We start from the raw sequence: 23,366 nt of genomic DNA, 5'->3' as shown, positions 1-23,366 counted from the left end.
TGCAAGTAGATGAAATGTTTATAAGGAGAGATAAGAGTTTAAAATAAATAAAGCTTTAAAAAATTATAAATGTGTAAGTAAGTATAATTTTGCAAAATAAAAAAAAAGTAAGTAAATAGTAAGGTAATATGTAAAAAAATAAGAGTTATAAGAAATTAGAAGATTAAAAAATAACTTTTAAAAGTTTGATAATTAATGATATTTAAAAATAAGAGTTTAGGTTTAACATATATATTAAAAATCACAAAAACGTGAACGGCAGGATTCGAACCTGCGCGGGCAGAACCCACATGATTTCTAGTCATGCCCGATAACCACTCCGGCACGTCCACTTAATATTGTTAAAACTTGTATTTTCAACTAGATATCTTATAATATACTACATTATTACTCATTATACATTTAAATTTTTTTAAAATATCATTAAAGATAAATTAAGAATATAAAAAATATCTTTTAAATTATAATAAGAGTAAAATAAAATACCATATATGTATGTTAAATGAGAGAATCCGTAATTCTATATTTTTGTAGATAATAATAAAAATAATATATAATATAAAATATATATTAACTAGTTTATATTTAAAATAAAAATAACATTACTTTAACGTGTATTTTATTTTTAAAATGAAAATTAAATTAATAATATATATGAACATTTGTTCACTAAATTTTATTAAATTTATCAATTTTGGTATCATTAATTTGCTACTCTTCTTTTTAATCACTCTTCTTTTATGATAACAATTATTTTTATTCATACATAAAGGCGAGTTATTTTTTAACGAACTTAGTGTAAATATAATTATAAAAATTAAAAACAGTAAACACATAATAAAAAATATAAATACAATATAAAAATTAGAAACAGTAAATATATATAAAAATAAACAAAACAGTAGAAATCTAACAAAACTGTAAATACAATTATTAAAATTAAAAAAATAAAAAACTAAACAGTATCTTGTCAATAAAATTTGTTTAAAAACAGTAAACATATAATAAAATATATATATATATATATATATATTTTTTTTTTATAAAAATTAAACACAGTAAATACAAAAAATAAAAAACTAAATAGTAAACACATAAAACAAAAAAACTAAATAATAAACACATAATAATAAAACATATAAAAACAGCAATCAAATAATAAAATACTAAAATCACTAAACACATAATACATATGAAATTCAGATTGGATTATGAAATTCAGATTGCAAAGTCAATCCAATAGGTAAAACTGTATAATACAGATTAGATTTTTAAGAAATATAGTTAGTAATTTTTATTTCTAAAATTACGTTATTAAAATAAAGTTATGTGTTAGTTACAACAATCAAAACTGTTTTACCTATATTTTATGCATAACTGGGTACTATTAATACCCAATTTTTTTTTCTAAATAACAAGTTTAATCAGCTTGAATACTAATTTTTTTTCTTCTAAATAACAAGTTCAATCAGCCTGAATACTATAGTTCTCTGTTTTCTATTATTCTCTCCTCTAGATACTATTGTTCTTTGCTACTTGCTACCTGCTATCTGCTACTTGCTACCTACTACCTCCTACCTGCTACGTATTACCTGTTACCTCCTACCTATTACTTGCTACCGATTACCTGCTATCTGATATTACCTGCTACCCGATACCTGCTACTTGTTATTTGCTACCTGCAACCTGCTACCTGCTACTTTGACCTACTAACTGCAACCTGCTACCTGCTACTTCTTACATGTGACCTGCTACCTACCACCTCTTACCTGTTACCTACTACCTGCTACTTATTACCTACTACGTCTTACTTGCTACCTACATGTTACCTGCGACCTGCTACCTACTACTTGCTATCTGCTGCCTGTTACCTGTTACTTGTTACTTGCTACCTGCTACCTGCTACCTGCTACCTGCTACATGTTACCTGCTACCTGTTACTTGCGACCTGCTACCTGGGACCTGATACCTGGGACCTGATACCTACTACCTGCGACCTGCTGCTACACCTGCTACCTGCTGCTACATGCTACTTGCGACCTGCTACCTGCTACCTGCTACCTGCTACCTGCTACCTGCTACCTGCTACCTGCTACCTGCTACCTGCTACCTGCTACCTGCTACCTGCTACCTGCTACCTGCTACCTGCTACCTGCTACCTGCTACCTGCTACCTGCTACCTGCTACCTGCTACCTGCTACCTGCTACCTGCTACCTGCTACCTGCTACCTGCTACCTGCTACCTGCTACCTGCTACCTGCTACCTGCTACCTGCTACCTACTACTTATTACATGTTACCTGCTACCTGTTACCTGCAACCTGCTACTTGCTACTTTACTTGCGACCTGCTACCTGTTACTTGCTACCGGTTACCTTTTACCTGTTACTTGCTACCGGTTACCTGTTACCCTACATGTTACCTGCTACCTACCTGTTACCTGCTACTAGCTACTTGTTACCTGCGACCTGCTACCTGCTACCTGCTACCTGCGACCTGTTACCTGCTACCTGCTACCTGCTACCTGCTACCTGTTACCTGTTACCTGTTACCTGTTACCTGTTACCTGTTACCTGTTACCTGTTACCTGTTACCTGTTACCTGTTACCTGTTACCTGTTACCTGTTACCTGTTACCTGTTACCTGTTACCTGTTACCTGTTACCTGTTACCTGTTACCTGTTACCTGTTACCTGTTACCTGCTACCTGCTACCTGCTACCTGCTACATGCAACCTGCTACATGCAACCTGTTACCTGTTACCTGTTACCTGTTACCTGTTACCTGTTACCTGTTACCTGTTACCTGTTACCTGTTACCTGTTACCTGTTACCTGTTACCTGTTACCTGTTACCTGTTACCTGTTACCTGTTACCTGTTACCTGTTACCTGTTACCTGTTACCTGTTACCTGTTACCTGTTACCTGTTACCTGTTACCTGCGACCTGCTACCTGCGACCTGCTACATGCGACCTGCTACTTGCTACTTGCTACCTGCTACCTGCTACCTGCGACCTTTTACCTGTTACCTGCTACCTCTTACCTGTTACCTGTTACCTGTTACCTGTTACCTGCTACCTGCTACCTGCTACCTGCTACCTGCTACCTGCTACCTGCTACCTGCTACATGCAACCTGCTACATGCAACCTGTTACCTGTTACCTGTTACCTGTTACCTGTTACCTGTTACCTGTTACCTGTTACCTGTTACCTGTTACCTGTTACCTGTTACCTGTTACCTGTTACCTGTTACCTGTTACCTGTTACCTGTTACCTGTTACCTGTTACCTGTTACCTGTTACCTGCGACCTGCTACCTGCGACCTGCTACATGCGACCTGCTACTTGCTACTTGCTACCTGCTACCTGCTACCTGCGACCTTTTACCTGTTACCTGCTACCTCTTACCTGTTACCTGTTACCTGTTACCTGTTACCTGCTACCTGCTACCTGCTACCTGCTACCTGCTACCTGCTACCTGCTACCTGCTACATGCAACCTGCTACATGCAACCTGTTACCTGTTACCTGTTACCTGTTACCTGTTACCTGTTACCTGTTACCTGTTACCTGTTACCTGTTACCTGTTACCTGTTACCTGTTACCTGTTACCTGTTACCTGTTACCTGTTACCTGTTACCTGTTACCTGTTACCTGTTACCTGTTACCTGTTACCTGTTACCTGTTACCTGTTACCTGTTACCTGTTACCTGTTACCTGTTACCTGTTACCTGTTACCTGTTACCTGTTACCTGTTACCTGTTACCTGTTACCTGTTACCTGTTACCTGTTACCTGTTACCTGTTACCTGCGACCTGCTACCTGCGACCTGCTACATGCGACCTGCTACGTGCTACATGCGACCTGCTACGTGCTACTTGCTACCTGCTACCTGCTACCTGCGACCTTTTACCTGTTACCTGCTACCTCTTACCTGTTACCTGCGACCTGCTACCTGCGACCTGCTACATGCGACCTGCTACTTGCTACTTGCTACCTGCTACCTGCGACCTTTTACCTGTTACCTGCTACCTCTTACCTGCTACCTGCGACTTGCTACCTGCTACTTGCTACCTGCTACCAACTATCTGCTACCTGTTACCTATTACCTGCTACCTGTTACGTGCTATCTGTTACCTTCTACATGCTACCTGCTACCTGCTACTTGTTACCTGCATCCTGCAACCTGCTACTTGCGACCTACTACCTGCTACCTGTTACTTGCTACCGGTTACTTGTTACCTGCTACCTACCTGTTACCTGCTACCTGTTACCTGCTACCTGCTACTTGCTACCTGTTAACTGTTGCCTGTTGCCAATTACCTGCCACCTGTTACCTGTTACTTGCTACCTGTTACCTGTTATTTATTGCCAATTACATTTTACCTGCTACCTGATACCTGTTACTTGCTACCTGTTACATGGTACTTGCTACCTCTTACATGCTACCTACTACTTGCTACTTACTACTTGTGACCTGCTACCTCTTACCTGCTACCTACCTACCTGTTACTTGCGACCTGCTACCTGCTACCTGTTACCTGTTACATGTTACCTGTTACCTGTAACCCGCTACCTGTTACCTGCTACTTGTTACTTGTTACCTGCTATATGCTACCTGCTACTTGTTACCTGCTACCTGCTACATGCTACCTTGCTACTTGCTACTTGCTACTTGCGACCTGCTACCTGTTACCTGTTACCTGTTACCTGTTACCTGTTACCTGTTACCTGTTACCTGTTACCTGTTACCTGTTACCTGTTACCTGTTACCTGTTACCTGTTACCTGTTACCTGTTACCTGCTACCTGCTACCTGCTACCTGCTACCTGCTACCTGCTACCTGCTACATGCAACCTGCTACATGCAACCTGTTACCTGTTACCTGTTACCTGTTACCTGTTACCTGTTACCTGTTACCTGTTACCTGTTACCTGTTACCTGTTACCTGTTACCTGTTACCTGTTACCTGTTACCTGTTACCTGTTACCTGTTACCTGTTACCTGTTACCTGTTACCTGTTACCTGTTACCTGCGACCTGCTACATGCGACCTGCTACTTGCTACTTGCTACCTGCTACCTGCTACCTGCGACCTTTTACCTGTTACCTGCTACCTCTTACCTGCTACCTGCGACTTGCTACCTGCTACTTGCTACCTGCTACCAACTATCTGCTACCTGTTACCTATTACCTGCTACCTGTTACGTGCTATCTGTTACCTTCTACATGCTACCTGCTACCTGCTACTTGTTACCTGCATCCTGCAACCTGCTACTTGCGACCTACTACCTGCTACCTGTTACTTGCTACCGGTTACTTGTTACCTGCTACCTGTTACCTGTTACCTGCGACCTGCTACATGCGACCTGCTACTTGCTACTTGCTACCTGCTACCTGCTACCTGCGACCTTTTACCTGTTACCTGCTACCTCTTACCTGTTACCTGCTACCTGCGACTTGCTACCTGCTACTTGCTACCTGCTACCAACTATCTGCTACCTGTTACCTATTACCTGCTACCTGTTACGTGCTATCTGTTACCTTCTACATGCTACCTGCTACCTGCTACTTGTTACCTGCATCCTGCAACCTGCTACTTGCGACCTACTACCTGCTACCTGTTACTTGCTACCGGTTACTTGTTACCTGCTACCTACCTGTTACCTGCTACCTGTTACCTGCTACCTGCTACTTGCTACCTGTTAACTGTTGCCTGTTGCCAATTACCTGCCACCTGTTACCTGTTACTTGCTACCTGTTACCTGTTATTTATTGCCAATTACATTTTACCTGCTACCTGATACCTGTTACTTGCTACCTGTTACATGGTACTTGCTACCTCTTACATGCTACCTACTACTTGCTACTTACTACTTGTGACCTGCTACCTCTTACCTGCTACCTACCTACCTGTTACTTGCGACCTGCTACCTGCTACCTGTTACCTGTTACATGTTACCTGTTACCTGTAACCCGCTACCTGTTACCTGCTACTTGTTACTTGTTACCTGCTATATGCTACCTGCTACCTGCTACTTGTTACCTGCTACCTGCTACATGCTACCTTGCTACTTGCTACTTGCTACTTGCGACCTGCTACCTGCTACCTGCTACCATTTAGTTGTTACCTGCCACTTGTTATCTATTACCTGCGACCTGCTACCTGTCACCTCTTACCTATTACCTGCTACCTGTTACCTGCTACCTACTACCTGCTACCATTTAGTTGTTACCTGCTACTTGTTATCTATTACCTGTGACCTGCTACCTGTCACCTCTTACCTGTTACCTGTTACCTATTACTTGCTACTTGCGACCTGCGACCTGCTACCTATTACCTGTTACTTGTTACCTGCTTCCACCTGTTACCTGCGACCTTCTACCTGTTACTTGCTATCGGTTACCTGTTACCTGCTACCTGTTACTTGTTACCTGCTACCTCTTACCTGTTACCTACCTGCAACCTGCTACCTGCTACTTGCTACTTGTTACTTGCGACCTGCTACCTGTTACCTGTTACCTTCTACCTGTTACCTGCTACCTGTTACCTGCTACTTGCTTTCTATTATCTGTTACCTGCTACATGCTACCTGCTACTTGTTACCTGCAACCTGCAACCTGCTACCTGTTACCTGCTACCTACCTGTTACATGCGACCTGCTACCTGCTACCTTCTACTTGCTACCTGCGACCTGCTATTTGCTACTTGTTACCTACGACCTGCTACTTGTTACCTGTTACCTACTACCTGTTACCTGTTACCTACTACCTGTTACCTGTTACCTGCTACTTGTTACCTGTTACCTGCGACCTGCGACCTACTACCTTCTTGCTACCGGTCACCTGTTACCTGTTACCCTACCTGTTACCTGCTACCCTACCTGTTACCTGCTACCTGGTGCTTGCTACCCGCTACCTGCGACCTGTTACCTGCTACCTATTACCTACTACCTGCTGCCTATTGTCAATTACCTGCTACCTGTTACCTGTTGTTTGTTGCCAATTACCTGGTACTTGGTACCTGCTATCTGGTACCTGTTACTTGCTACATGTTACCTGTTAAATGTTACCTGCTACCTCTTACCTACTACCTGCTACCTGCTATCTGATACACCTAATTGGGACAACAAGCTGATAACATCTATGAAAACCTTCTTTTTAAGTGATCTCTGAAGTGATAGTCACCTAATCACACAATGAACTCACTTAAACACAAATCTCACTTCACACTCAACCACATGAGTAACAAAAAAAAAAAAATACTAATATGCAACCAAAAATTCAAACTGAAATAAAATAGAATAAATGCAATTCAATTAACTAACATCATAGACACAAATTGCACTTGAGAATGATTTGTGTGCACTTGGATCTTCTTTTCCGCTCTTCCTATTCTTAGCCGGTCTGGGAATCTCATAGCCTTCAACAAATACGGTGCCGACGTCGCTGATGCAAGGATGACCACCACAACACCACGACGTGAGGAGGAGCGGCAATGGAAGGAGTCGGAGAAACAACCGATGAAGAATGTGCAAGAGAAGGAGAGTACGATGTTTGAATTAAACATGAAAATTTAAAACTATTCTCCCTTCCAACAATGTACAATGAAATTGATTAATAGAGACTCATTGCGTGAAGTCATTTTACTTTTTTTTTACTTGTTATTCCTCAAGCACAAAAAATTGAACAATTCTAACAATAAAACAACTTTCACGTTCACTCATTTTGATAATACAAGGTTCACTCTATTGGAACACAACAAACACAACTTTCACAAAACCTAATTGTACCTATACTAACAAAGATTATTGTTAGTTTAAGGATATAGAATTTTTAAAAAAAGTGGTTAAGATTTTTTTTTTACCAAGCACTTTTGACCACTCTAACAAAGAAAACCCCATTTAATAGTAGCATCACTATATTCTGAATGTATGCACAACTGCACACAAATATATTCACTGTTTTTAATATATTCAGAATACATCCAAAAATATCATAAGTAAAATTCCGTGAAATCAACGCAAATATCTTCATAAATATTTTCATTTGTGTAAAGATAAAAAATAACACACCCAAGACACGAAACCAAACACACATTAACTATGTCAAAGTAAAAAAATGTCAAAATGAACAAATTAATCTTTTAAGATCCTTAATAAATTATTAATTGTTAAAACAATTTTATTACCATCAAACGAATTCTATAAATTTTGACATCAGAATTTATTAATCTATATTTTATTCTATTAGAATCGATTTTAACTTCTTATTTAGTGTATTATTATTATTATGACGAAAAGTGAATAATAAAAGTGGGAAAGGTAGATTAAAAGACTCCATCTCCTTGCATTAAATTAATTTTATTAAGAATGTTAAAAGATAATAAATTCCACGGGTGAAGGATAAGAAATATGAAATTGAAAAAATCAATAATTTAAATTATTATCATAATTATTTTATTAAAAAAGATATATTAAGTCACAATTAATTAAATTAAATAATAATAAATTGTAGATATAGATTGTAAGTAATAACATTTTAGTTATTTTTTGCTGTTTTAATGAAAATTTCATTAGGAGTCCTCTGAGTTTGATGTATTAGAGAGCAGTGTCCAGAGGTTGAAGAAGAAGACGAAAAGTAGCAGTATCACCAGCGTTTTAGCAGACACCTCTGCAATCGGATCCACCAGAACTCGAAGAGCGTCAATGGCATCGAACATGCGTATTTAGAGATCCAAACGTTACCATCGCCATCACCGTTCATGCATTTCTGATTGAGCTCCTTGTCGACCTCGCCAATGGACAAGTCAAGTGCCCTGGAGTACATCAACCAGATGTTCCCCAACGGTACGCCACAAATCCCAATCTCACTTGCAATCGTTTTTATTCCAACGTTTCGCTTATCAAATCCGGGTTTCGCTACGCAGAGGCGTCTCTCTCTGGCGTGGAGCCGCTGATGCAGAAAATCCAGAACGAGATTCGCACTGTAGATGCCGGAATCCTCGCCGCCGTTCGCCAACAGGTGTTAACATCTCTTCAATTAACGTCGTCTGATTTGGATTTGTTCCGTCGTGTTTTCGCTCTCTCATGCCTCCAATTCTCCGATTTCAGAGCAATTCAGGAACTAAGGCGAAGGAAGATCTCGCCGCCGCCACACGTGCCGTCGAGGTATGCACGTGCGATGTAGTTTAGTTAGCTGCTTCGATCTTTCTGTTGTGTCGCGTGAGTTTTATCAGTCCCTTGTTTCGTGAATGCAGGAACTTATGTATAAGATCCGAGAGATAAAAACTAAAGCTGTGCAGAGTGAAACGATGGTTCAAGAAATATGCCGTGACATTAAGAAACTGGACTTTGCGAAGAAGCATATAACTACCACAATTACTGCACTGCATCGTCTTACAATGCTTGGTAAATCTTGCTTTCACTCTTTTTATTTGGTGAAAAAAAGAAGCTGTTGTTTATCAATGGTTCTTAAATGCTCGGTTTACAGTTTAAGAAATTGAGCTTTAGACAGGTGTGGTTCTTTAGTAAGGCTTGCTTCCGGCTGTACTTGTATTTCTGTCTTAGTAACATCAGCACTGAATTAGGCATTAAATAATTTTTCTAATGTGAACATTTAGAGTAAGTCTATGCAGATTTAACTTACAAATGCAAAATGCTGCGTCTGTTGGATATGCTTGTTGCATGCTTTGTAGATTTTTAGACGCGTAGACGTTTTTTGATCTATTACTTCAACAAGCTTACCTATTATATGCAGTCTCTGCTGTTGAACAGCTTCAAGTGATGGCTTCAAAGCGTCAGTATAAAGAGGCAGCTGCACAGCTGGAGGTATCCAATATCATTACTGCACTGTTTACTGTTGTGTACCGCTTTGTGCGCATCTGTGTGATTAGCTGTTGAAATTTCTGATTATTCTGTTAGTTTGGGATGTATTTGCTTTGGAGTTTGTAAGTGGGGTTTGCTTATTAGTTGTTTAGCAGTTTGAGGCTTTCAGTTGCCTCTGCAAAGTGTTAGGGTTTTAACTTTTAAGCTTTATCATTGATTTTGAACAATAATATTTGATTTTATTTGCTTTTGCATATCTTGTTCTACATCTAGCGGTAAACAAGGGAAATTAGTTCGCCAAGGAATTTTTAAAGGATCATTGATTGAATCAAATGCCATTTCATTTTGTATTGAAGAGGAAATGTAGTTATTGTGATGTATACGAAGTCATCTTCATCATTGTAGATATTGAGAGAACTTATATGAAAAGTAAAGTGATTTAATGTGGTGTCTTCCCTGCAAAGGTGTCTCCTTCTAACATATTTTCCACATTTAATTCACCTTAGTCAAATGATAAAAAGAGTGGACAGTGTATAGAAATTTTATTATAGGAAGGTTCTATCATTGCTCATCTCTATAGATTTCCTAAGGATGTATAACAAATAGGCTGTTGTTTTTTAATTCGGAGGAGGAAGGGGAGGGGATACAAATAGGATGTTGGATGTTCCAACTCTAGTGCGAAACCTCGTTAGATTTACTAGTTGTTTTTAATGGCAATCCACTTCATATTCATTTTTTGCTTTTAGGTTCAAACCACTTTTTGCTTTGAATCTGTATCTGCAGCAGGTGGATATGACTTGGTTGTTTGTCATTGTTTTTTATGTATAGGCTATTATGTGTGTGAATGCAGCACCTAAGCATGTGTTTTCAGTTTGCCTGGATTTTGTCATTACTGAACATACACATGTCTGGAAAAGCTTTTGGTTTATGTTTCAAACTGGGAGATATGGTTAAACTTGAGTCTAGCCAAAGAAACTTTTACGTTGAGTTGAGATTTTTATATTCAGTCATTACAAACTTACTTTTGAGATACCAAGTTTCCAAACATAAATCACTACACTTCAGATTCAATTTTACCCAGAATAATTTTTTCAAAATTAGAATTATCTACTATCAAATGAGGATGTGGTTCAACTTATTTTGAAGAAATAATTGTTTATTTTTTCCAGCTTCCTGAAAGCGCTTAAGCGAGCATTTCTTTATTTATGCGGAAAGTGGTGTTTAAACCTGATGTTAAGTGCAATAATTCTCCCAAACACACTTATACTCTAGAGGCCTTATATAATTTATTTTCTCTGCAGTATCTGATCATGGTTTATGGTCCTTATTTTTCATATATCTGATATAGAAAGTTATGCTTATTGTTTTAATTAACTAATCTGTAAACTCAACTTCTTGCTTTTGTTTATCTATCTATTTATTCATGCTGTCATCTTTTGTTTCAGGCAGTGAACCAGTTATGTAGCCATTTTGAGGCCTATAGGGATATCCCAAAGATCATAGAACTGAGGGAGAAGTTTAAGAATATCAAGCAAATACTCAAGTCACACGTGTTTTCTGATTTTTCTAGGTATATTATTCTTACGGATTTCCATCTTCTGCTTTGTTTGGGAATCTCTATGGGCACTACAATATGAATTGGATATACAATGTTCATTCAGATTGCTCTGCTATTATTTCCTAATATTTCTTTTATGACATGCTATAACCTCACTAGACGTAGAAGCTGTTTGTTACAAAGTGGCTATGTGTAACTGGCTTCCTCAATTTTCTGTTTTTGTCTCAGCTTAGGTACTGGAAAGGAGTCAGAAGAAACTAATTTGTTGCAGCAGTTGTCTGATGCTTGCCTGGTTGTTGATGCATTAGAGCCTTCTGTAAGGGAAGAATTGGTAAATAATTTTTGCAATAGGGAGCTTACTTCGTACGAACAAATTTTTGAAGGAGCTGGTAGGTTTGACTTATGTGCTACATTAATTATGTAATGTGTTAGTTTATTCAGAGTTCTTGTCAAATTTCTATATTGGTTTTCGTTTTCCACATTTGTAGAGCTTGCAAAGTTGGACAAAACTGAACGAAGATATGCATGGATTAAACGGCGGATGAGATCAAATGAAGAAATTTGGAAAATCTTTCCAGCTTCATGGCATGTTTCATATCGGCTCTGTATCCTATTTTGCAAGAAGACAAGGTATGTTATTCACTTGTTTATGCAAACCATCTCAATATAAGTTATATAACAATGGATCATTCACACTTCTTCATTAAAGAAACCATGGCCATAGTAAAACATGTTTACCCTTGTTTGTATCGAAATGACATTTTAATTTATTGCATATGAATAAATTTATTGTGGCAGTTTGGGAGTGTTACTCGAACTTCATTTTCCTTCCGTCTGATTTTGAATTTCCTATCATATACCAAAATTTTTGGATTTTTTGTTGTATATTTTATGTTATGGTTTTGCAAAAAATTGTGATGGAATTAAACATTTTACAGAATACTGTCATTTCAAATGTACTAAATTTAGTTCTGGGTTGTATACAAAATCGTTGTGTTTGATACTTGTTTTTACAGAAAACAACTTGAGGACATTCTTTCTAATCTAAAGGAAAAGCCAGATGTTGGAACCTTGTTATTGGTAAGCCATTAAATAATACAATACTGATGATGCTGTTTTGTATCCATTCCCCTTTCGCATGACTTTTAATTACAAAATAACTGTGGATGGATGTTCTTATGTTATTTCATAGATGCTGGTTTGAACGTACAAGCTGTCAATTTTGCATTTCAGATGAAAACACTTAAATTTTTGTGTTATTTCGGTGTTTCATCTGTCAATTTCTTGCAGGCTTTACAAAGAACTTTAGAGTTTGAGGATGAATTAGCTGAGAAATTTGGGGGAGGCACTCAAAATAGAGAGATTGCAAATGAGATTGAAGAAATAGGTAGGGGGACAAATTCTAGTAGTAGTGCCTTGGATATCCGGAAGAAGTATGAAAAAAAGCTTGCTGCACATCAAGGAGGTGACACCGAAGTATGTTATATAAATTTCTAAAGTTAACAGTGCTTATTCATAAGTTATTTTCTTCTCCTTTCAAAATTGTAGTTATCAAATGACTGTCATGTTTTAATTTTGTATAAATAGGAGAAAGATGGAACTAAAGATTTGGCAGTGCCTGGAGCTGGGGTACGGTCTCATTTGACTATTATCCAATTTATATAATTGATTTTATTGATTAAGTACATATGTTTACAATTGTGGTCTGAGAGGTGTTGTCATGATAATATAAATGCTATAGGAAACCTTTTTGGTTTGTCTTTCCGTAATTTTTTTCTTGCTTTTCTTGGTCACTGTTATCTGCTGTGTGGCTGCAATAATTCCTAGTTAAGTTTGTGGTGCAACATACTTAGTAATTTCTTACACCCTCCAAAAAAGGATGTATTATACCTTATGACGTACATTACTTTTAGTTTAAAAAATCTTGAGTCAAGGTTATTTTCTCCATAATTGAAACACAGGAATTCTGTGGATTATATTTTCTTGATTTCACAAATATTGTTGGTTGTAGTTGTGGCTTTGTTAGAGGTTTTCCCATTTTATTCCTATTGGCCTGTTTTGCCAAGACAAAAGTGACAGACATTTGTGTTGTTTGGACAGTTCAACTTCCGTGGAATTATTTCATCTTGCTTTGAGCCTCACTTAACGGTATATGTAGAATTGGAAGAGAAGACGTTAATGGAAAGTCTGGAGAAACTAGTTCAGGTAATTTGTGCATCACCTTTTAGAGGTGTTCTGTGATTTACTTCTGATATCTTTTAATCTTGATTAAACGTATCATAAACTATAGGAAGAGACATGGGATATTGAGGAGGGAAGTCAGAGTAGTGTTTTATCCAGTAGCATGCAGGTGAGTCCCTCGATCTCTTAGCAGGTTATGTCAAAGCAGTATAATTTGCCTCTCTATTGTTTCATGTCTCACCAACTCTTAGAAGTTCTTATAGGTGGTATCTGATTAACTGTTGTGAAAGACTAATGTGGCTAAATATCTTAAATAATTTTTCTCCCTTTTCACAATCAGCTTTTGTTATGCTTTGTATTTACTTGATTTCTTTCTGTCGTCCTACATAGTTGTTTCTTATTATCAAGAGAAGCTTGAAGAGATGCAGTGCTTTAACAAAGAACCAGACACTATTCAATCTGTTGAAGGTAAACTTTTTAATTCTGAGTTTAATATTTCTATTTTATATAAGAAGTGATAATACAGAAGCTTTTAACTCATTCTGCCTTTTTATTTTCCTTGTTATGATAGTTGCTTAGAATTTACATTGAAATCAAAATATAATTTCGCAGTGTTGGTTGTGTCCAAATTTCCGATTATTGCTCTCGGAATGTCCATTGAAACAAAAATATGTATGTCAACCTATTTACTTGTATCAAATGAACTTCATTAACAAAAAAAAATCCTTGGTCAAATAAAGTTGAAGGGTTCCATTCCATCCATTTGCTGATAAGTGGTTGTGCTGTGCCTACTCAAGTATGACAATTACTTGAACTCTGTTAAAGACGGGACTCATTGAAGTGAGAACACTAGTAAACGAAGCAGAATAGTAGGCATTGTTTCAGTGAGTGTTGTAATATCATTAGCACTTACAATGTTGTTATTATTTTAATGCACCTTCTCTTAATGAAGCTTAAAAATGTAGTGTTTTTCTGACATTTCAGTTTTATTAGAAGTTATTATCTTTTATTGTTGTTAATGTGTTAGTCAAGAGTCCACTCTGGATGTTCGAAGTGTTTGTCAGATAAAGAGCATAATTGTCCTGATGAGTTTGGTTTCTTAGCTTATTTTGTGGTTTTGTTTTTTTGTTTAGTGTTTAAGATAATATATTATTTTCCTCCTACATATTTTATATCTTCTAATTATATTTCTCCCCTTTTATAAATAATAAGAGAGAAGACAAAGAGAGTGAGTTATCTAATACTGGAGTGTCGTTGCTTATATCAGGTTAAACGGCATGTTAGGTTTGCAGAACTGTTTGATATAATTTAGTGTTGACATAAAAGATTTGCTCCACATCTTATTCAAGAGTTCCCTGTTTTAGCCAGCTCATGTTAGTATTAACTGTAGCTGAATGTGGTTGAAAAAATAGTAAGAAGGATGTGTCATCTTTAGCAGTAGTGTTTTAAGTTTTAAAGTATTAAAATAGTATATTTTTTAACTTATTGGCTGAAAGTAAATTGATTTTTAATTGCAGTGCATACTGGGTTGTAATGGGTCTAGCTTCACGCAGTTTATGATTTTATTCCCTTTCAATCTTAGGTTTTCCAAAGAGTTCTTAAAGCGTATGCTACAAAGCTCTTTGCTAGACTACCAAAGGGGGGCACTGGAATTGTTGCAGCAGCCACAGGCACGGATGGACAGATAAAGGTATTTTCAAAACAGTTGGTTATTCATCATAGTGAGAAGTTGCATATTCATGGTTTCAAACAACTTTCATTACATATGTGTTTTTATTCTCTGGAAATGTTGAACAGACATCTGATAGGGACGAAAGAGTGATTTGTTACATTGTAAATTCAGCAGAATATTGCCACAAAACGGTTGGTTTCCTTGACCTTTTTCATCCATTTGATAACGAGTAAATGCCTGAATCCTGATTTACTGACATTTAGCTTTATACTTGATAGGCCGGTGAACTGGCTGAAAGCGTGTCTAAAATAATTGACCCTCAATATGCAGAAGGGGTGGATATGTCTGAAGTGCAGGTATCAATATCTTCTCTTTTACCAAGTGTCTTTTTCTTCTACAACTCTCGTTCTAACAGAGATATGCAATTATACAGGATGAATTCTCAGCCGTTATAACAAAATCATTGGTGACCTTGGTGCATGGCCTGGAAACTAAATTCGACATTGAAATGGCTGCAATGACACGTGTCCCTTGGGGTACCCTTGAGAGTGTTGGTGATCAATCAGAGTAAGTTGAATTCCTTAATAAAATTTTACAAATGATTATCATTCCTGTGACAAAGTTCATTAGTTTAACTGTACTATTGTCTTGCAGGTATGTTAATGCCATAAATTTGATCCTAACCACAAGCATTCCTGCACTTGGAAGTCTTCTTTCACCCATCTACTTTCAGTTCTTTCTGGACAAGGTGATTCTCTATAACACAGATTAAATACATGCAACTTTGGTTTTTTGATGTAAAAACTGGTATTAAGGACAGTTTTTCTTCTAGCATAATAATTACAGTTTTGTAATTATGGAAGTATACATTATCTTTTTAATATAACCTTTCCTTTTGAATTTTCCATTCTGTTATTTCATATTCATCTTCAATTGTTTCTGAAATATCTTCTGAAGTTTATTATTGATAACATCTTCTGACAGTTTGTCAGTATAATCATCCCTAACAATCACATGGTGTATGCAGGTAGTTGCACTTTTTTTTTCTAATCTTTTATTTTAATCTGCAGCTTGCATCATCTCTTGGTCCACGCTTTTATTCTAACATTTTCAAGTGCAAACAAATATCAGAAACTGGAGCTCAACAGGTACTGACTATTTTATTTTAATTCCTTCAGTTACATGAGTGGTAAAGTCATATCATACAAGTTCTTGTGAGCCGGTTCATGTTTTATGGATAAGGAAATTTATTAGAATGGAAGTACTATGCAGAGGACAGGGTATCTTCCAGAAGCCTGAATTAAAATTAAAGAAAAGGAACGAAGGACCTCTTTTTAATACCTTAATCAGATCCCTAGCAAGAACCCTTTAAAATGTCCAACACAGAGGGTGGTTATTAATTGAATGATATCTCCGACTTCCTCTCTTGAAAGTTTTAAAATTGAACTTTCTTCATTCTCACTCTTAAATGGTAATTTAATAAATTAAGGCATTCTCTCTTGTCTATACCTGAAAAAGGTTTAGACTTTAGAGTCCATAATGTTCCCCACCACCATAGTTTTGGCAGGGAAAGGATGCCACTTCTTGTATAACCCAGAGTGTTCCTCTTTGTAAGGTACACCACCAATGAGAAAAAAAGAGTACTCCATTTGGCTGGCTGATCCCCTGATCCTAGATTGTTCCTTTTGGGTGGAGTGCTCCATTGACTCAAGTTTTCATATATTATCTGAATAAAGGACGTGCAATTATGCTAATGACTGAATTACATAATGCACCTAGAAGGTATTTATCACCCAAATATAATAAATCATAAATGAATAAAAACCCAAGATAAATCCTATTTAGATATATGGTCTTACTAAAATAAAAAGTTCCTTAAACTAGATTTCTTAACAAAGATAAAGTCCATAAACATAAGAAATATGTTAATATATTAAATAACAATTATCATGAATTCATATATTAAAATAACGCAATAATCCTAATGTATTTTGTATCATGACTGCAGTAAAATATTTGATGTAGTAATAAGAGTGCTTTGCTTCTTTTTGTCAATCAAATAATATTGGTTATTGTAGATGTGTTGAAGCTAACACAAAATTTTTAGCTTGTATTCACTATTTTTTTTCCCTTTGTACTGCTCTTGCTTCTTTGGGTTTTAAGACCGACTTGCCGTATTTTTTTGTTAGACTGTATTATTGATATTTCATTAATTTTTTTAATGATAATAATCTATGTTCCAAGGAGCTCTTGCAACCCAATTTATGTTGTTCATAAACTAATGAACTGATTTCTGCAGATGCTATTGGATACCCAAGCTGTTAAGACGATTCTTCTTGAAGTTCCTTCCCTTGGTAGACAGGTAATATTAATTTTTATTCAATAGTTTCTACCACTTAATTATAACTTGGTATGCTGTTGGTATTTTACTACAAGAAATATCACCATTATGATAACCTTTACAGTTTCGATATCCAATTGCCCCTCTCTCCCTTGCTTATATTAATTTGACAACTCCATTTTAAGTTTTTTTTCCCGGGAATTTTCACTTTGCTGTGCTAATTCCTCTTTTACAAGAAACACTTAGAAAAATTTCCAGTCTAGTTTTGAGATGGACAATATTTATTGGTAAGAAATTGTCATAGATAAAATACACATAAACCTGGACTAAATTGATGTTTTAAAATCAAACCAAATTGAATAGAAAATGAAATGATTTTTCAGATTTTGTCGGTTATCCATCTCTCCGAGTCCATTCTTAAAGAATCTACTTTCCTGGTGTGGTAGTGATGCTTAGATATCATTTAATACATGGTTTCTACTCTAATTTGCATTACAGTTCATGAAAATGAGATGTGCCAGGATAGTGAGATAGGATTTGGTTGCCAAACTCCGAGACCAAGTAGGAAACAATAATGATCTGATTGATGTGAATACGTTGATCAACCTGCTATTTATGACGCATATGAACTATATTGCACTGCATTGACAAAACTGTCTAGAATCCATTGTCAAATAAGTCAATAGTGAAAATGGCATTGTGTTTGCATATCTAATTGTAAATTCATGTCACTGGTTTATCTCGTTAGACTACTATTTTTTTTTGTGTGTGATAGACATCGGGGGCTGCTAGTTATTCCAAGTTTGTGAGCCGCGAGATGAGCAAAGCTGAAGCCCTTTTGAAGGTTTGTTGTCCATATGTTATTATGTAACAATAAATTTGTATTTGGGTTATAGCTTATTGGTGTTAAAACCATCTGAAGGGGTTTATGAAAAGAAAAAGACTTCAACCTAAAACTCAATCAAAGCCAACCATGACATTAATTTCCACTGACAAATTTGTGTGAATGTCCGTGTTCAGGTTATACTTTCTCCAGTTGATTCTGTAGCAGATACTTATCGTGCATTGCTACCTGAGGGTACACCTATGGAATTCCAACGCATCCTGGAGCTTAAGGTTATAATTAGCTTGTTCTATCGAAATCTCTAGTTGATTGATTGCTGGTTTTTGCATTATTTCTTTGTTCTGGACCTCTTATTATTGAGATGAAGTCTGCCAAGGATCTTCTTATAGAATATATAAAATAAATTTATGGTTAAGTTCACGACTGAATAAAATTATTCAGTTCATTGTCAATTTGGCTAATTAGTTCTAGCTGAACAATCATAAGCAAATATGTCATCCTCTTGGGATAGCAGTAATGTTATATGGCAAATTTGAGGAGCTAACAAAGAAGCATTTTGAGGAATCAATTGGTGAAAATTAGTAATTTAGCAAATCTGTCATTGTAACAAATAAAGGATCGGTAATTCAATGGACATTACATCTTAGGAAAGAAGTAATGCTTGCTATAGAAGCACTTAGAATAATCAATTTGTGAAAATTAGTAATTTAGCAAATCCGCCATTGTAGCAGATCAAGGATAGGTAATTCACCGGTGCATTACATCTTAGGAAAGAAGTAATGTTGCAAACTTGAGGAGCTTACATAGAAGCATTTAGAAGAATCTATTTGTGAAAATGAGTAGTTTTGGCAAATCTGTCACTGTAGCAGATCAAGGTTCACTAATTCAAAAGTGGTAGTAATCCTAATTACACGGGTAGAATTATAAAAGGAAAAATGAAAAGATATAAAAGTTCATCGATGAGTTGCTAGTCTCTCCTCCCAAATCTTACCAAAATCATGCCCACTTTTCTCTTAGTCTATCTCATAGCTTAAATCCTCACTAATTCCTTCCCTTTCTATTCCCTCACCAATGTTTGCTGCTCTGGGCATCCAGTCTTCTGCTTATTTTATTACTCCTAGGTACATTTCAGTAATTTTGGGTCCTCTAAGATAATCTGCTTACCAGTGTTATCCAATGGCTGCTTGCGATAATGGTTTTGTGGTGGTTTTGCCACGTTTCTGCCATGCGGAATATCGGCTTTTTCCTTTATTTTTCGTTTTTCGAAATCTTGATTTTAGGCTTGGGCCATATTTAAATAACCCCAGGCCAGAACACAAGAGGGAATGAGCCTTCTTGGTTGTCGAGTCTCCTTTGAGTCATCTATGGTAAAAACTTACTTTGGCGACATAAGCTTTGTCGACCTAGACCTTGAAACCAAGTTTTTCTCCCCTATTTTTCTTGTTCTTTCTTTCTGCCTGTTTCTTTTGTCATTTCTTTCTTCCTCGTCTGTTTTTTCTGTTCTTTTCTCTTCTCTTTTCACATGTTCTTCATCTAGTTGCTGCTCTGGTTTTATAGTTCTGTGTTTTTTCTCTTAAAATTTCTGAACCAATTCTTTAGTCTTTCTTACGTTTGCTTATAAAACATTGTTCCCAATTATTTTCCACTTATAGATAATGTCAAGCACCCAAAACCAAAGCAATGCATGCTCAAATTACTAAATGAAATATTAGGGATTTTTAATCATGTTAAGAGTTTGTGATGACAATCATGAGAATGTTGAAAATATTATGAAATTAGTTTGTCATTATGCTATTTTTAATATATTTGTCATTTTTGTCATTTTCTTAGTGGGTGTAAATTTGTCCACCATGCCATTTTCGATATTTATATTACGGATTATTTGCTGACCCCCATAGGGGGTTATCAACTTATCCGCTATTGATAACACTGCCATTTACAAACCTTGCCATAAATAAGTCTTATTACCCCAGTACATGGATTATATGAAGATACTGATATAATTGCTGAAGAATCGAGACTGATGAGGAGCATGCAAAGCATAAATCCAACTGAAGATATGTATAAAATAAACCAAATAGTTAAATTATCTATACTAGTTAATATTCCGTAATGGTTCATTCTTTGCTTATGGATTCTATCACATGAGGCAGATCATTTGGTTTTTCAGAAGCAACTGAATGCATGATTTGTAAACTATTCTTCATGTTTGGATGATTTGACTTGTGTTTTCAGGGTCTGAAAAAAGCTGATCAACAAAGCATTCTTGATGACTTCAACAAACTTGGGCCTGGAATTAAGCAAACTCAGGTTGCACCTACAATTGTGCCAGCAGCTCCTCCAGCAGCTCCTGTGGTACCAAGCCCCTCTGCGGTTGGACTCATCGCATCGAGAGAGGACGTTCTAACTAGGGCTGCTGCACTTGGACGAGGAGCTGCCACCACTGGCTTCAAGCGCTTCCTAGCTCTAACTGAAGCTGCCAAAGACAGAAAGGATGGGCCTTTCAGGAAGCTCTTTAATCCATAATCAAGAGAGTGCTACAACCCCAATTTTTTTGGCCAGTGCCCTTAGGCTTTTTGTGTTTTTTTTTCTTCTCTTTGATTCTTTATGTATGTTTAATATCATGTTTATCTGATTTCACTCTAACAACTGATAGCTGATAATAAAGAGATCTATCTACAAATTTGTATCATTCTTTCTATAGTTCGTAAGGGATTCTTCTTGTCTGTTGCTTGTTACTGCTCCGATTACTTACTGTTCACACTGTCAAGGTAATCTAGGACGGATATAATTGACATGTCTGTTTGCTGCATTGTGGAACTGTTGAGTTCTGTGTGATTGATCTTGAGCTTTATGGTAGAGCCTAGAGGAAGATGTTAGGCTAAGAGGGGAAGGGTACTAGGAAATGTGAAAATCATATTTGTTTCTTTGATGGAAAATAAAGTTAAGGTTCATAACTAATAAGAGAAAACTTTTATTTTTTCAAAGATGAAATCTAAAAGCTAGCATTATATATTTCATATTTCAATCTAATGTCACTTTACATTTAAAGATTAACTTATGTACTCTGTTGTCATCTTTAATCTTTGTACTAAAGTTCATTTTTCTAATTGTACATTTGACCACTTTAATTATTATTATTTTGTCAATTTTATAATATAATTTTTTTCTTGTGTGTTTTATCATTATATTATTCTATTCTTACTTATTTATAGACCCATTAAGTATTTAGCATCGTGTTCGAGATTTTTATTTTGCAAAAATGAAACCACATTGTTCTGTAGCATTATTATTTTTAGATTAAAATACACATTACTTAATCAATTATTAATAGGGATGACAACCAGATACAAGTTTGATCCTCTCATCGCCATATTGGAAGTAAACATTTAATTTTATTTCCATCTTTATACTCAATAAATATGATTTTTTTATTCCATTCTTATCTTTATGGAGAAAAGGGTATATCATATTCCTTCTTTTACTGTTTTATATCTTAATAAATATTTTTTATAAAAAATAAAAATCACAATTAAAGAAATACCATTAATATTATTATGTATTGAATGTGATTTTTATACATTTTTTTTTCCTTAATGTTAAATATAAATAAAGAAATTATAATTTTATAAATATGTACCAAATAAGAATTAAATAAATTTTAAATAATCATAAAAATTAAAATAAAATACTTTTTTTTGCTACTTAATAGATTAGAGATTAAAACTGAACTGAGTAATATAAAAAAAAAATACATATTAAGACATGTATGGAAATTTTAAGGAGAAATGGCAAAGATATACTTATTATTTCCGTTCTTAAATAATTTGAGATTTTCCTCATATAATACCACTGAAGCGGGTTGATTTGTCGTTTGAATTAGTAGTAAAATATAGCAAAGTTACAAAATATGATAATAAAATTTTAAACAATTGTTTGAGTTGAAAAAAAGTGTAAATAAAATAGTTAAAGTAAAAAAGCATAGCATTAAGTAGATTTCTTAATTGAGTTTAAGTGCAATAGTATTGGATAAATAGCATAAAACTGGAGAGCTGGCAGCAAGCAAATCTGCAATTGCAGATAAGAAAAGAAGAGAAAAGGAAAAGTCAAAAGTCAAAAGTCAATTCCTTCTGACATAACCTATTATCCTTCTAGATGGGAGAAGATGAATCCATTGTTTTGTTCTTTTGTTTCATTGCTTTTGATCTTCGTTGAATTTAAATCCCACCTACACAAATAGGTCACAACTTTCCACGCGCTTTGTTTTATCTAAGCTCACCTCTGCTACATACAAACGGAACTCACTCAACAGTTTAGCGCGTGACCTCGTTGACCGCTTCGTGATGGCTCTAAATAATTTAAGCACACAAATATTTTAAGTTTATGTTTTACAAAGTCATCAAATTTTCATTTTAACTATTCACATGTCAATATTTCATACTCTTATAAACTAGTTTCAACCTATCTCAAAATAACCTATTTTAATTTTTTTAATGTAGAAGTTAATAATTATTTTCACTGGTTTGTAGTTTTGTAGTCTATAATTCTTTTTGTTTTCATATTTTAATACATTTTTGTCATTACTTTTTTTTACCCATTATTACATATTATATATCATAAAAGTTGTAAAAGCAAAATTCAACATTACAATAATTTAAATTAAGAAAAAAAATAGTTTTTTTAAATAAGTAAAAGTTAATTTTTTATTAATACGTATTTGATCAATTAATTTAAGTAAAATAAATTTTTCAAATTAAAAATCATATATTATTTTTAAAAATAAATAAAATGCAAAAAATTAATTATAATTTAATTCTTTTTTTCAAAATATAAAATTATAATTACATCATAACATTTTTTTCTAAAAAACATAAATTTATTTTTGTATGTCATTTTATATTTATTAACTAAATTTACCAAATGCTTATAATTTGATAAAGTAATTTAT

At 35.4% G+C, this 23,366-nt stretch overlaps 1 protein-coding gene and 1 non-coding gene across 3 annotated transcripts; one reads left to right on the top strand and one right to left on the bottom strand.

The window, feature by feature from the left end:
* Positions 1-250: 250 nt before the first annotated feature.
* TRNAS-AGA (transfer RNA serine (anticodon AGA)) lies at positions 251-332 on the bottom strand. The gene has a single exon. It is a non-coding gene; the product is annotated as a tRNA-Ser (tRNA).
* An 8,198-nt stretch (positions 333-8,530) lies between these two features.
* Positions 8,531-21,110, top strand: HIT1 (Membrane trafficking VPS53 family protein). 2 transcript variants are annotated; one of them, XR_016521356.1, is made up of 24 exons: positions 8,531-8,844; positions 8,925-9,019; positions 9,109-9,165; positions 9,255-9,405; positions 9,755-9,825; positions 11,268-11,392; positions 11,609-11,769; positions 11,869-12,010; positions 12,397-12,460; positions 12,671-12,856; positions 12,968-13,009; positions 13,481-13,585; positions 13,671-13,730; positions 13,952-14,029; positions 15,079-15,251; positions 15,359-15,424; positions 15,512-15,589; positions 15,667-15,800; positions 15,888-15,981; positions 16,304-16,381; positions 17,533-17,595; positions 18,350-18,418; positions 18,595-18,690; positions 20,654-21,110. XR_016521356.1 is itself a non-coding variant. In XM_068640074.1 (24 exons), exons 1-24 carry the CDS (start codon positions 8,796-8,798, stop codon positions 20,942-20,944), a joined length of 2,463 nt encoding a protein of 820 aa, XP_068496175.1. In that variant the 5' UTR covers positions 8,531-8,795; the 3' UTR covers positions 20,945-21,110. The 2 variants fall into 2 exon arrangements, 1 of the variants encoding a protein (XP_068496175.1); XM_068640074.1 differs by having other exon boundaries at positions 15,144-15,251.
* Positions 21,111-23,366: the final 2,256 nt, after the last annotated feature.

This window comes from Phaseolus vulgaris, chromosome 6 (genome assembly GCF_051622355.1).
Source record: "Phaseolus vulgaris cultivar YP4 chromosome 6, ASM5162235v1, whole genome shotgun sequence".
In the NCBI taxonomy this organism is placed as follows: Eukaryota; Viridiplantae; Streptophyta; class Magnoliopsida; order Fabales; family Fabaceae; genus Phaseolus; species Phaseolus vulgaris.
Note: the sequence above shows the minus strand (reverse complement) of the source record. Positions and strands in the feature narration are given on the sequence as shown.

Coding starts and splice junctions, on each gene's coding strand:
- HIT1 (XM_068640074.1), top strand. CDS start 8,796: ATGGACAAGTCAAGTGCCCTGGAGTACATCAACCAGATGTTCCCCAAC. Junction 8,845..8,924: donor CAACCAGATGTTCCCCAACG/GTACGCCACAAA, acceptor TTCGCTACGCAG/AGGCGTCTCTCTCTGGCGTG. Junction 18,419..18,594: donor AAGCTGAAGCCCTTTTGAAG/GTTTGTTGTCCA, acceptor GTCCGTGTTCAG/GTTATACTTTCTCCAGTTGA.